The following is a 16,080-nucleotide window of genomic DNA, read 5'->3' on the forward strand; positions in this document are numbered from 1 at the left end:
ACACTGATTTGTAACTTAATTAAGATTACTTCAGATGAAAAACTAATTCTTGAGCTCGAACTCTGAAACTCGATTTATGTTAAACTTAAAAAACAAGAAAACAAAAACAAAACCAAAATAAAACTAACTCTTAAGCATTATAAATGAAACATTTTCGAAAGCAAACAATAAAAATTAAACATGCGACAAAAACCAAAATGGATAAGCTATGCCTATCGTCTATAGCTATAGCACAGGTTAACAGTATTCAAATCCAACACCCAACATGCCACGCCCCCACTCCGTCCCATATCTCTCTCTTTCTCTTTCTCTACCCACTCTTATAACAATCTACACACACACACACACACTCAAACACTCTTACACAGTTTTGACCCTCAGCTTTACAGTGGGTCAACGACTTTTTGCAGCCTTCATCATTCTATTCATCCGCTCACATTTGTACCACGCCCTCCTCTACACCTACAATCCACCCACCTCTATTGCTCATATCTCTCTATATATAAACTACAATTCACACATTGCGCCGCAATTTGCACTCAACGTAAACATTTTGACACAAAAAAGTACTACTAAAAAAATACTTTTAAATACTTTTAAAAAGTAAAAACACAGAACGAAAATCCCTCCAATTGTAGTCAAGGCAGCTGCATTTGCTTTGCAGTTGTGTTTAATGCATTTGTTTTTTAAAAATCTGCTATGTCTTGTATCTTATCCTCCTTCCACCCATATTCCATTCACGAATCCACACCGACAAACAGTTGGACGAATTCCGTCTTGAAATACAAAGAAGGGATCAAGAGATACTGGCGATGGCGGCCAAAATGAAAACGCTCGAGGAGCAGCATCAGGTAATTTGATTAGATCACAACTTTCCGCTATATCTAAATTCACAATGAACAAACCTGAAATTAGGACTATCAGCGGCACATAGCGGTACTTAAGGAATCGCTATGTGCCAAAGAGGAGCACTACAACATGCTGCAGACGGACGTGGAGGAGATGCGGGCCCGACTGGAGGAGAAGAATCGTTTGATCGAGAAGAAGACCCAAGGTACATTGCAAACGGTTCAGGAGCGAAATCGTTTAACCAGCGAACTCACCGAGCTCAAGGATCATATGGACATCAAGGATCGCAAGATCAGTGTGCTGCAGCGCAAGGTCAGAGAAGATAAAGCAGCAGCAATCAATAACATTAGCTAACACAAACACTTCCACACAGATCGAGAACCTGGAGGACCTGCTGAAGGAGAAGGACAACCAGGTGGATATGGCGCGAGCACGTCTCTCGGCCATGCAAGCGCACCACAGCAGCTCGGAGGGCGCCTTGACCAGCCTGGAGGAGGCCATCGGCGACAAGGAGAAGCAAATGGCGCAGCTGCGCGAGCAACGCGATCGGGCCGAGCACGAAAAGCAGGAGGAACGCGATCTGCACGAACGCGAAGTCGCCGAATACAAAATGAAGCTGCGCGCGGCCGAAAGCGATCTGGAGAAGCTGCAGACACGTCTCGAACGGGCCGTCAATGAGCGAGAGCGCCTGGAGATCAAGCTGGAAGCATCACAGAGTGAGCTGGGCAAGTCGAAAGCGGAGCTGGAGAAAGCCACGTGTGAGATGGGTCGCAGCAGTGCCGATTGGGAGTCGACGAAGCAGCGCATAGCCCGCCTCGAGCTGGAGAATGAGCGACTTAAACACGATCTGGAGCGTTCGCAGGTACTCGTGCATTATCACCAGTTTATCGGAAAGTTATCGAACTTACATTATATCATTTATCACAAAATATATACAAATAGAGATATATCATATACCTATGTGCCCATTATGTTCCTCTGTGTGCAGTGTACATATATATTTTGAAACAAAACCAAAAGAGACAAACTTAACCGTTATTCAAATATTTAAATATCAATTACTATAACGATAACTTACTCAATATTCTTACTATTATTACATATTACTATAAAAATATGCCTCTATGTGTGCCTATATATTTACATGTACACTTAACAACAACAACAACAACTATGTACTACAACAACAACAACATCTCGCATCCCTACAACAACAACTTTATATATATATCTATAAATCGTTAATCGATAATACATTAACCAACAAATAGCTGCAGCTAGAAGAACAGACCACACTACACAAAGTAAGCCCAATGCTAAAACCTACCTATACCAACCCATCAAAAACTTTGTAGTTCTACTAGTTATTTTTTATGTTTCGTAGTGCCCTCACATGTTACTAAGCATAAATGCCCTGTAGTAAACACCTGTACACCCTGTATGCGCGGTATTTTGATTTTGCATCTAGATCCAGCAGTTTGTGATTTTTGTTTTTTACCTAAAGTTTTAGCTTTAAGATTAAAGACAATCAAAACGTCAAACCCACAGAAAGTGACATATAATATATTATAGAATATATATCAAAAGTTATATTTGGACCCATTGACTAATGACCCAGTAGCGTTATATGGATATAGTAATTATTTATAGGCATATATATTAAGTTTCCTTAAAGATAAAATTCTTTTGATCATAAGATCATAAAATCATTATCCATAAGCCATCCGTACATCGTATATAAAGAGCCAATATGGCATATAGAAAATATACTTTGTAGAGAAGAGTTAGAGGAATCTAAAAAATAATATCTTATCTGGGAGCTGAAGAGCTGAGGAGATACTTCTATGAAACATACTTTTGCTGTAGAAACATCTAACATTCATGTAAGCTATATATAAGTTTAGCTCGTCAACCCTTATAGTCGTCTTTTAAATATTTCATATCAATATTATAATAACAATCTAAACTACAACTTAAAGTTTCTATTCAACTCATTAGTCTCATTAGGCACTCAAATATGTAAGCAGCTCATTGAGTTACGCAGCTGCGAAATTGTCGAGCCATTCATTAATATTGAAAATTTAATAATAGTTTGTTTATTGTCTACGTTAACTTTGGCTAACTGAAAACTTATTCAGGGGCTGCCTATTTGCATATGAAATGAGTTGAGCTGCCACGATATATTCAAAACACGCGCACTCACAGCTAGAAAGCCGCACCTCTCTTTAGTCTGGTCATAGCACGAAGCACAAATAACTTCTCACACAGACACTCACATACCCACACACACGCCTTAGTTAGTTACAAGGATTACAAATTGATTGTACATAATTCAAGCGGCTACAATTACAATTATCATCGCCTTTCAATTAAGTATGCCTCATGCAATGTCTAATAATTGTCGCTGAACATGCATATATATTATCGTATATTGTACTTTACAGAATGTACAAAAGTTAATGTTCGAATCGGGCAAAATATCGGTAAGTTGGCAATAGAGCCAGCCACTAAATAGAGATAGCTCACAGTGTTATCAAAGCTGATTGCTCGATATGAATTATACGCAACGTAGTCACGTCTTAAGAAAATGCAGGCTCATTTATGTTACTTTACAACACCGAAATATGCACAACTTTTATGTGCAGTGTTGCGTAGTGAAATGTAAATATAATCATATACTTTAGTAAATACAAAATGTAGCTATGTACTTGAATTATAAGAACTCAATTTGTGGGAGCTTAGAGCAAGGCTGCAAATTGAATCTTGTATCGAAATTTCAATATGCTTCATAATAGAGTGGATTAGTATTTGGAGACTTTAGGAGTTTGCAGCCTTGATCTATACACAGAACATACACATGTTATGAACAAATATATATATATGAATTATAAAGCAAATACTTTGGTGTACACAAAACAAGTGTTGAAAGCGTTAAATGCACCCATAAAAAATATTACCCAACCAAGCTTGATGCAAAATCCCCAAAATCAAAACTCATGTTCATTTCAACACACTTATATTGAAGTTGTCGGGTGTATACAATAATTTATGTATATATGATATACAATAATATATTATTATTGTATACATTATTATCTATTACCTATGAATTACCCGTACAACTTCAATATAAACTAACTTAACACACATTAAGTATACGCATCGTATGCCTTATGAATTGCTTTGCTGCTGGACAATGTTTTGCTAGCTTTAAATTTGTGTTTATGCTAACTTTTACTGTAGTTAGTTGCACTGTTTTTTCTCAGCAATTGTATTCATGTATAAACACGTATATTATTAGCTCTCTCATAACTATATACTAATTATCTTGTTTCGCTTCTCGCCACTGAAGACCACATTTGGCCGCACCACAATGACCACATCTCAGGAGCTGGACCGGGCGCAGGAGCGTGCTGACAAAGCAGCCGCCGAACTGCGACGCACGCAGGCGGAGCTGCGTGTGACACAGGTAAAGTTAAATGTTCATATAATTCACAATCGCTGCATACATACTACAACTACTACTACTATATACTACTATATATATATATAAACATATTCGTATCTATAACTATGCATACGAGCTCTGTTAGCTAGTTGTCTGTGCGTCATGAATTTTCTCGCAACAAAAGTCTAAGCTAAAATACAATATTTCATGTCTATGTGTGCGTGTGCTACTACAATAACAACAGCAATAACAATTCTTGTTAACTCTATGATTCATGAATGAATACTTTCTGCTATATAATCGTACACACTCTCTATATACTTCCAACACATGCTGAACTATTCACACATTCAGCTGTCATTCAACTGCAAGAGCAACAATTATACTATATATATATATATATATATACACACACATACATATATATACACACGCACAGCCACACATATATACACATATATATATAAACACAGACGAACACAAACTTTGCACCTAGAAGTCAAGACAGATTTGATCGTGTGTCTACAAAATACAAAATACAAAAAGCGGATATATTTTTTAAAAATCTTGAAAGGACAGGAATCTCGTTTTCTTGAATTGAAAAAATATTTTAAAGTTATATAAAAAATATTAAATTGAAATATATTTAAAACTAATAAACATAATTAAAATCTAAATTTAAGAATTTAATAAAAAGATTTGTTTCCAGTTCTGTATATACGCAGATAAATACATAAAAAAGTTTGCTAAATTTTTGAACTATTGAATATTGCTTAAAAGTCTTAACAATTCCCAAAAACTTAACTTTAACGTAAAAGTAACGAAAGCTAATAATAGATGAATTTAGCATAATATCTATAAATATTTGATTTTTTGAGTTAATCTAAATGCTATTGTTTAATGTAATACTAAAACCCAAACTCTATCTAAACCGTTGTGCTTACATTCATTTTCAATATAGGGCGAAACTGAAAAACGTTTTGTGAGTAAAAAAACAAACAAAAATACCACCAAAAGATAGTCGTACAAGTTTTATTTAGTAATAGAAACTAAAACATTTGATATGCGAGGAATATGTAAAAGATAAGAAAACAAATTAGTCCAACAACGTTGCATATGTATATCAAATGTTTTACTTAGTATTACTACTTAAAAAAATACTAAACAAATACTAAACATAACTTGCATTGCCTCACATACTAACTAACTAACCAACCTACATACTATTAAATACTACATGCTTAACACATTTATCTATGTATATATACTATATGAAAGACATTTGTTCAAACTTCGACCCATGTATATTCGCCTCGATCAATCCATCTCCCATCGATCGGATTTATGTGTGTCTTGAGTGCGTCTCCTGCATGAGCTGTGCATAATTGTTGTCTAGACTCCAAATGAACATCATATGTGATCATTCGTCTACCATGCATAACCCCATCAATTTATAGTAGAGCAGATACTAAATAGGTCTAGGTTATGGTATATACATATAAATGCATATTGGTTGATAGGCAATGTCATTGAAGACTCTTTGAATCTACGTAAAGAGAAGAAATTAATTCTTAGTGAAAAAGTCAGCTCCGAAGCATTTTATAAGCGAAAACCCCGTTTTTGATTAGTATATAAGCTTATATCGCAAGCAAGTTATAAATATAGTTTATATTCTCTTCTTATTGGTTAAACGAACATTGCTAAGGATACTTCTTTCTGAAGAAGCTAACATCGTTTACATCGAAAATATTTTTTATATAGGAAACTCTAGAATAAGTTAGGACAACTGAATATCGTAAACGAAGTTTCACCTCGTCTCAAACTAGCTTACACGTCTACAAACACGTATTTTATATAAGAGCCTAGCTCATTTTTGATAAAAACATATCGTATATATATATTATATGCAAATTGTTATATTTTTGATAACTGAATATCGTAAAAATTGTAGACATTCCAGACCACATAACACAATGAATATACTAAGAAATAGTTAAACATTTTATACATAGAAGTTTTCATCTACTTGAATAGATTTATGAAGACATAGACTGTGCCTTCATTTCGCATCAGTTTTGTGCATTGAAATGTAAAGCAGATTAAATTATTTGCAAGTTTCCCTTTTACAGCCCAGCCATTAGTTAATTCAACTAATACAATTGCACCCCATACACACATGTAACATTAAAAGGATTTAGCTGCAGTGGCAGACCTTTTCTTAGCACTTTTCACTCAAATCTCTCGTGCACAAAAGACAATCTTAAGTACAAAAGTAGCAGCAAGTACATCACGCATAACCCAAGAGTATTAAGCTAGGTAGCTATTACATAAACAAAGCCACATACACAATAAAAAACACACACACACACACACACACACACACACACACACACACACACACACACACACTCACACTTACTCACTCACTCACGTTAACAAAAGCTCAAGCAAGATGTGAGTGAAGACATTTTGCAACGTGACTTTGGCAGTTGTTTTCTGAAGTGAAGAGCTGCTGGGAAAGTTGTAAAAAGTTGCGCTTGATTTAGCTAAGCTGTTAATTACGCACACGCATTCACTCATACAGACACACACACACACTCGCACACACTTGGCTGTACACTTAAAAGTCTTAAACTTACTTTTGCCTTAATGCTCATAGCTTTAAACTCTTCAAGCACACACGTTCTCACATCTTTTTGCACTCGAGCGCCATCTATTGCTGTTCTTTTGCAGCCTCATTGCCTGCTCTATCTCTCCTTCGCTCTCTCTTACTCTCTCTCTCTTTGCCATTTGTCATTCACTGTTGTCGAAATTCGCTTTTGTGCTCAGCCTCGCAGCATTAAAATTGCTCGCTCTAGACTTTGTTATCGTATTCGTAATCGTAATCGTAATCGTATTCGTATTCGTTATCGTAATGTTAAGTACTACTTGTTGTTTAACCTATGTTTCGTGTCTGGTAATACAGACAACCAATCAATCAACCAGTCAATCAATACAGTCAGACAGTCAACCAGTCAACCAGTCAGTCAGTCAGTCAGACAGTCAGTCAGTCATTCATTTAAGAACCATCCTTTCACATGGTGCCTGTAAATAATATCCGTATCCACATCCAATTTACCCCCCGCCTTTGCCCACCGTTTACAATTAACCACCGATAACCGATAACAACAATGCCAACGATCACGTGCAGTCGGATGCGGAACGTGCCCGCGAAGAAGCCGCCGCCCTGCAAGAGAAACTGGAAAAGAGCCAAGGTGAAGTTTATCGACTGAAAGCGAAGCTGGAGAATGCCCAAGGCGAACAGGAGAGTCTGCGCCAGGAACTGGAGAAGGCGCAGAGCGGTGTCTCCCGCATACATGCAGATCGCGATAGGGTAGGCAAAAAAAAAAACAAACCAAAGTATTAGCTAGCTAAATACCCTGTACAACAATCACACACTCACACCCACACACATGAAACGCTCCTCCCCCTCCTCCTTAGGCATTCGCTGAGGTGGAGAAGATCAAGGAGGAAATGGAACGCACTCAGGCAACGTTAGGCAAGGCGCAGCTGCAGCATGAGAAGCTGCAAAATTCGCTGGACAAGGCGCAGAATGAGGTCGATCACCTGCAGGATAAACTGGACAAGGCTGGCGCCGAGAACCGTCGCTTAGTCCTCGAGAAAGAAAAGCTGACCTACGACTATGATAATCTCCAATCTCAGCTGGACAAGGCGCTCGGACAGGCGGCGCGCATGCAAAAGGAGCGAGAGACTCTTACGCTGGATACGGATCGCATACGCGAAAAGTTGGAGAAGACGCAGGTATGCGATCGACACTATCGAAGGTGCCACAATACATACGCAAACACACACACACACGCACTCAACTCAACACACACACAGACAGAACACACAAGCGACAGCCAAAAGTCATGCAAGAAACGTAGAAATTGTTTAAGCTGTGCCTAAACGTTGTAACTGTAAATGTGTTGTGTGAGATACTTGAAACTCGAATTCGAATCTTCTAACATACTAAACATAATCCCGAACCCCTTCCTCATCAACTAACTGTACATACCTAACACTTTATATCCTAAATATATAAGTTATATGGGCATTAGATCTTTCGAAATATCTCTAAGTAATCTTCGACTTCTGAGAACTAAGTTGAAACTTCTAGTCGAACTTCCTGAACAACTTGATCGATCTTTAATTAATCGTACAAGTGATTATTTAATATTTCAATACAGAATAGGTTTATTAGTACATTTTAATGAACTATGTCCATAAGAAGATCCATAGAAACTTTAAAATTATTTAATGAAATTCAATATACAAATTTTGTAATATTTTGAATTATTTTCCTTACTTTATCTTTTTTTCAATAACAACTCAAAGCAAGCTTCTTTTACAAAGAAAAGATTAGAACTCTTGCCAAATATTTATTTTCCCTGCCTGCTAATGCCCATATACACATACCATCAAAGCCATCTCATCAATCATCTTTCATGTCCTGTATCATAAAAAGAAATATATATAAATATCCTTATATGTACTGCCTACGCATATATACGTATATATCTATCTTTCAACTATCTATATGCTATGTGTATGTAACAAACACACACAAACACTTTAAATACACTGAAAAAAAAACAAACAAACAAAACAACAATAGCAACAACTAGCGCGCATACAAAAGGAAAGGGATCAGTTCTCGGATGAACTGGAAACGCTCAAGGAGCGCTCGGAGTCCTCACAGACGCTGCTGATGAAGGCCGCCAGGGATCGTGAGGCGATGCAAACAGATCTTGAAGTGCTTAAAGAACGCTATGAGAAATCGCATGCTATACAACAGAAACTGCAGGTAATTTTTCACAAAAACAAAAAACTGTGAGACTGACAGAGAAGTATCCAAAAATTCAATAAAATTGGCTCTATAAAAATATATATACTTACCATATATATATATAGATATACATACACTAATCGTAACTAATCCAAAAACGCATGAGAACTGAGAAGTACGAGTGAATTGGCTGTTTGTAAATTTGTAGCTTCCTAAAAACACTGCTTGGCCCAGCTGAAAAAAAAAAACAAAATCAAACCAAACCAAACTAGATCCTCCGATACAATCTGAATAATAATGCCTAACATGAATCCCTCTCCTCTTGCAGATGGAGCGCGATGATGCCGTCACTGAGGTGGAAATACTTAAGGAGAAGCTGGACAAGGCCCTGTACGCCAGTCAGAAGCTTATCGATGAGAAGGACACGTCGAACAAGGAGTTCGAAAAGATGTTGGAGAAATACGATCGTGCTCAAAATGAAATTTATCGATTGCAATCGCGTTGCGACACGGCTGAAGCGGATCGCGCTAGGCTCGAAGTGGAGGCGGAACGCTCAGGTCTGGCCGCTTCGAAAGCACGCGAGGATCTGCGCAAGCTACAGGACGAGAGCACACGCCTGCAGGAGGCATGCGATCGCGCCGCTCTGCAGCTCAGCCGCGCCAAGGAGAGCGAGGATAATGCACGCAGCGAACTGGAGCACCATCGAGATCGCTTCGACAAGATGCAAACGGACATCCGACGAGCTCAGGGCGAGAAGGAACACTTGCAGTCAGAGCTGGAGCGCGTCACCTACGAGCTGGAGCGTGCCCATGCGGCACAGACCAAGGCGGCCGCCAGCGTGGAGGCAGCCAAGGAGGAGGCCGCCCACTATGCCGTCGAGCTGGAGAAGCTGCGTGAACGCTATGAGAAGAATCAAGTGGAGCTCAGGAAGCTGCAGGATACGGACACCTTTGGCCGTGAGACGCGCCGCTTGAAGGAGGAGAACGAGCGGCTGCGCGAGAAGTTGGACAAGACGCTGATGGAATTGGAGACGATACGCGGCAAGTCGCAGTACGAATCCGAGTCCTTTGAAAAGTACAAGGACAAATACGAAAAGATCGAGAATGAGATACAGAACATGGAGTCGAAGCTGCACGAGACGAGTCTGCAGCTAGAGCTATCGAAGGGAGAGGTGGCCAAGCTGTTGGCCAATCAGGAAAAACAGCGCAGCGAACTGGAGCGTGCGCACATCGAGCGTGAGAAGGCGCGCGATAAGCACGAGAAACTGCTGAAGGAGGTCGATCGTTTGCGCCTGCAACAGTCCTCGGTGAGCCCCGGCGACCCGGTTCGTGCATCCGCCTCGTCGCTGTCCATGACGGCGGGCGAGCGACAGGAGATCGATCGGCTGCGTGATCGCCTCGAAAAGGCGCTGCAGTCGCGTGATGCCACCGAACTGGAGGCCGGTCGCTTGGCCAAGGAACTGGAGAAGGCACAAATGCATTTGGCCAAACAGCAGGAGAACACCGAATCGACGCGCATCGAATTCGAGCGCATGGGCGCTGAGCTGGCTCGTCTGCACGACCGTCTCGAGAAAGCGGAGGCCGAAAAGGAAGCCTTAAGGCAGAGCAGTCGAGGCGGCGCCCAGGCGGCGGCTGCACCCAATCCACAGCTCGAGAAGCATGTGCAGAAGCTGGAGAGCGATGTCAAGCAGCTGGCAATGGAGCGAGAGCAACTGGTGCTGCAGCTGGAGAAGAGTCAGGAGATTTTAATGAACTTCCAGAAGGAGCTGCAGAACGCCGAACAGGAATTGCAAAAGACGCGCGAAGAGAATCGCAAGCTGCGAAACGGCCATCCCGTGGCTCCGGCCGCACCCGCCGAAATCCAGGCCATGCAGAAGGAGATCCAAACGCTGCAACAGAAGCTCCAAGAGTCGGAACGAGCGCTGGCCGCTGCAGGACCGCAACAACAGGCGGCAGCGGCGGCTGCCGGCGCGAGTCGCGAGGAGATCGAACAATGGCGCAAGGTCATCGAGCAGGAGAAGAATCGCGCCGACATGGCTGACAAGGCTGCCCAGGAGATGCACAAGCGCATACAGGTGAGTGGAGAAGAGAGCAACGAAGTAGCTAGCTTGCCGCCAACCCTAATAGTTTTCTACCTAACCTCCGATTTGAATCCCTCTGTTTTCTGGTTATCCTTCCCCCAATCAGTCCACTGAAGCTCCCACCAATCAAATTGATGCTATTGTAATCGAATCATCTAACTCAGCTAGCTAATCATATACCTCTACCTCTCTCTCTTTCTATCTCTCTCCTTACGCTCAGTTAATGGACCAACACATCAAAGATCAGCATGCACAGATGCAAAAGATGCAGCAGCAGATGGCGCAGCAGCAGCAGCAAGCGGCGGCGGCGGCGCAAGCGGCAGCGCAGCAAACAGCTGCAGCTGCGGGCAGCGGCGTCGATGCGAAGGAGCTGGAAAAGGTCAAGAGCGAGCTGCAGGCGGCCTGCACAGAACGAGATCGTTTCCAGCAACAGCTGGAGCTGCTGGTGCAAGAGCTGGAGAAGAGTCAGGTGAGTTAATAGATGAAGACTCTTTACAGATTATATGTATTAACTCGCTCTCCCTCTCTCTCTCTCTCTGCCACACAGATGTCCAATCAGGAACAGGCAAAGCAGCTGCAAGCGGCGCAGCAGCAAGTGCAACAAATGCAACAGCAAATTCAAACGCTGCAACAACAAATGCAACAGCTACAACAAGCGGGCACTGCCGGCGCCGCTGCCACCGATGTGCAACGCCAGCAGCTAGAGCAGCAGCGATTGCAGCTGGAGGAGGTGCGCAAGCAGATCGACAACCAAGCCAAGGCAACCGAAAGCGAACGAAAAATCATCGACGAGCAGCGCAAACAGATCGATGCGAAGCGCAAGGATATCGAGGAGAAGGAAAAGAAAATGGTCGAATTCGATGTGCAGCTGCGCAAGCGCAAGGAGCAAATGGATCAGCTGGAAAAATCACTGCAAACGCAAGGCGGCGGCGCCGCAGCAGCGGGCGAACTTAACAAGAAGCTTATGGATACGCAGCGACAGCTCGAAGCGTAAGTACAAATATGCTTTGGACTTACCAAGAATGATTTAATATTCATTTCGACACAAAAACGAGAACAACCAATTAAGTTTTCATTTTTTCACAAATATGGCGCATACGGCGCCATCTTTTTTAACAGTGTGACCAAATTATACTAGTGTTAAAAGACAGCATACAATGAGCTTAACAGCATACAATGAGCTTAACATATCAGCAGCTTAACATATCATTTCTAAGCCAGGTTTAACAGCTCACAATGAGCTAACCATAACAGTAGCTTATTCATGCTCTAGCATTGCTTAGCTAGGCTTAACAGCACTGAATAAGTTCGATTTGCTGAACATAACAAAATGAGTTTAGCATTTAATTTACTCTCAACTCGTATACTTAATACTGTTATTAATGACTTAGTATATCAGCATTCTATTCAACCGTAGCTAATATACTTCATTTTCCTAATCATCCTATATCTCTCATTACAGCTGCGTCAAGGAACTGCAGAACACAAAAGAGGAGCACAAGAAGGCGGCAACCGAAACGGAGCGACTGCTGCAATTGGTACAAATGTCACAGGAGGAGCAAAACGCCAAAGAGAAGACAATTATGGATTTGCAACAGTAAGTATAAATTGAAAACAGCATAAGGAAAGAAACACTCTTCTAATCACACTTTTCTACATACGCAGAGCCTTAAAGATCGCTCAAGCCAAAGTCAAACAAGCACAAACACAACAACAGCAGCAGCAGGATGTAAGTACAACATATTAACAAACATAGCCCAACATAATTAACATCTACCTCTCCTCTCTTCTCTTGCAGGCTGGGCCCGCTGGCTTTTTGAAGAGCTTTTTCTAAGCCACAGTATATGCGTATAAGTACTTTTATAAGTACAAGCCTAACATAACAAATAACAGCACTGTCTACTATTTTGTATACTACCGATTACCGTTACCGACTATGCAGTATTTCTTCTACTAATACACACACACACATTTGTAAATGACATATGTAAATGCAAGAAAATTATTTGATATTTTATTATATTGTAATTAGGTTGCCGCTATACTCAAATTATGAATGCATTTATGTAAATGTCTCTCTCTCTCTCTCTCTGTATCTATCTTGAAACTTGAACTCAAAACTCTCAACTTAAACTTAAAACTCACTTCACTTCGCCCTCTCCCTTTCTCACTCTCACACACACACGTTCTCTCGCTATCTAGTTAACTGTTGAAGTTTGAATCTTTCGTCTTATACGCTGTAAAGTAGGCAACACTTACCCGAAATTGTACTCGAACTGAGCTTACACGACGCCTGAGATACCCTGTAAATGGAAGAGAATGATTTTATAAGATTTCTGCGTCAACTCAAAATTGAGTTCATTTCTCTCTCTCTCTCTCTCTCTTTAACTACGCACGATTCTTAATTTTTCTTTTGCATACGGCGCGAATGTGATTCACAACAAAAATATGAGAAAAAATACTAAAAGCAAAACAAATTAACAAATAATAATTATTAAATATACAAATTAATATACATATATATATACTACGTATAAATTGTTAGGCGACGTATCGGAATAAAATATATAAAAATATTTAGATATATATAAATATACATATATATCAGACACTGTATATACAGCATCTATCCATATGACAAAGCATACAAAACTAAAGAGTAGAGCAATAAATTTATATAATCCCTATATATATATTATATATATCGAATATCGTATATATGCCTAGCCTTTAGCCGTGTACCAAAGAAATATACCAAAACATATATGCCTAGAAACAAACAAATTCAAACTCAATAAAACATACGAAAAATTAATACCGAACAAAAATTTCGATAAATCGGAGCTCTATATATATTTTAAATTAGTTCAAATATACATCTATGGCATCTAACTCATACAAGAATATCCCGAATGCAGAACCAGCAGCTAGTTCAATTTCCAGCGGAGTAGCCCTAATGTTCACTTTTGATTTAATAAGGCATTAGATAAATGCTGTTATTGTTATCGATATAAATATAGATATATACATATAATTAAAATATATCGTTTATAAATATATAATGATTTGCTTTGTTTCTCCTAAAGTTTATTTAATGCCAAGATTACAAATTTTTAACACTGCCAATTTTTGGATTAATCTTAATTTAATGTGCGATAAATCGATAAAAAAAAATTCCTTTTGAATTTGAAATTAAAAACATCAATGAAACTCCATATTAGCAGCATTTTTGTAATTTGAGTTTTCATTGCTACACAAAACGGTAGAAAAAACATGAAATTATTTGCTGTTTATCGATAGGCGGGAATATCCTTGTTGTCCATTAAACAGTGCCCATGACATTCAGTATATATACAAACAATCATATCATTAAACTAAATATCATAGAAACAACTGCGAGAGATAACTAAGAGATGAATTTAATAATACACAGCCGACACATTCTATAGTTATCGATAGCTAATTGAAATTTAGTGGAAAATTGCACTGACAGAAGATCATTTTTATTTGACTTACCGCTTAGACATGTCACATTCCAAGATAAGCGGGACAAAAATGACATTCGATAGAGATTTATAAAATCGATAAATCGATAATAGAGTCAAACGAGAAATTACGCATTTTCTATATAATTAAGATCAGGGATTTAAGACACCATAGTATTTCCATACATATTTGATCGATAAATTAGCACATTGTCATGATACTAATTATCGATAAATCGATAGCCTACATCAAAGTTACTTTCACTATGCTTTTTATCAAACATCAATCGAACATAGTATTGATATACATTCTATCGATGAATCGACAAGCGAGCAGGATTCACATATCCGAGCAATCGATAACTTGTTCAAAAGAACAATTGCATTTACTTTCCATATTATTTCGAGCATAGTTGCAGTAAAAATAGCAAAGCGATATATTTTCTGTCAATATATTAGCAAAATATCACGATTTACATAATCGATAAATCGATAACATGCAATCAAGCATTATTTTGATACAACAATGTCATATTTCTTCATTGTTATCGATAAATACTCAAACATTACGTTAATCATTATTGCTGTTTATCGTTAAAAGGCGATACCTATCGAATATATGTATAGATGTATTCGATAGGCATTCGCTTCGTGTACATAAGCAAACCCCAAAAAGTTCCTAAACTGGGAACGACGGGTAAAATAACAAAATTAATAAAATCGAGTCACAAGTCAAGTAAATTTTTTGGTAAACATTGTCGAATGTGTATATAAATAGAAGTCAATGCGGTCAAGAAGTTCAGGATGTCAAGAGGTTAAGAGGTTAAGCATAACACAAGCTGTAATATACTAATATACAAACACATATATATATATATATATATACATATACTATATAAATATACTATATATTTAACTAAACTAAATACTTACTTAGCATCGATATAAAATAATTATAAAACCAAAAAAAAAGTACACTGAGAGAAACAAAACAAAAGTAAATAACCTTTGAACAAGCAATTAAGGACAAATCAACAGAGAAACAGAAGAAAAAAATATGAATTGTTGGAACACTTTGCGTATACACAACATTTGACAATATATATACATACATATATATACGACTCACACACATACACTGCAAGAAAATTTGAATTTGAAACTTTGTGTTGAAGTACAACATATCCCCGAATATATAGCACCAAACGAGAAGATATAGAACTTGTACATGAAACAAACACAAAAGCAACTAAAACCAATATATATATCATATATATATGTCTATCTCTTTCTGTAAACATTATTCAAAGAAAAGGAAGAAGAAGAAGTAAGCAAAAGCTCTTTGCCTTTAAAAGTATCAAACAAAAAACAATTTCTTATTATTAATTTA

General features: G+C 38.8%; 1 protein-coding gene across 19 annotated transcripts in view; it reads left to right on the forward strand.

Annotated features, from left to right (window-relative positions):
* Nucleotides 1–13,088, forward strand: part of LOC6578436 (trichohyalin) — a 43,621-nt gene extending 30,533 nt beyond the window's left edge. For 7 of the 19 annotated variants that reach the window (XM_015163159.3, XM_044010683.1, XM_015163145.3 and 4 more), the window contains 14 exons: nucleotides 762–851; nucleotides 916–1,161; nucleotides 1,223–1,711; nucleotides 3,294–3,332; nucleotides 4,202–4,318; nucleotides 7,488–7,670; nucleotides 7,778–8,098; nucleotides 8,955–9,143; nucleotides 9,454–11,199; nucleotides 11,426–11,674; nucleotides 11,753–12,195; nucleotides 12,668–12,802; nucleotides 12,871–12,934; nucleotides 13,004–13,088. In XM_015163159.3, coding sequence (XP_015018645.1) covers nucleotides 762–851; nucleotides 916–1,161; nucleotides 1,223–1,711; nucleotides 3,294–3,332; nucleotides 4,202–4,318; nucleotides 7,488–7,670; nucleotides 7,778–8,098; nucleotides 8,955–9,143; nucleotides 9,454–11,199; nucleotides 11,426–11,674; nucleotides 11,753–12,195; nucleotides 12,668–12,802; nucleotides 12,871–12,934; nucleotides 13,004–13,039 — 4,347 coding nt within the window. In that variant the 3' untranslated portion in view covers nucleotides 13,040–13,088. The other 12 variants (XM_044010680.1, XM_015163158.3, XM_044010687.1 and 9 more) reach the window with 10 other exon arrangements.
* Nucleotides 13,089–16,080: the final 2,992 nt, after the last annotated feature.

Source organism: Drosophila mojavensis, unplaced genomic scaffold (genome assembly GCF_018153725.1).
Source record: "Drosophila mojavensis isolate 15081-1352.22 unplaced genomic scaffold, ASM1815372v1 contig_80, whole genome shotgun sequence".
Lineage (NCBI taxonomy): Eukaryota > Metazoa > Arthropoda > Insecta > Diptera > Drosophilidae > Drosophila > Drosophila mojavensis.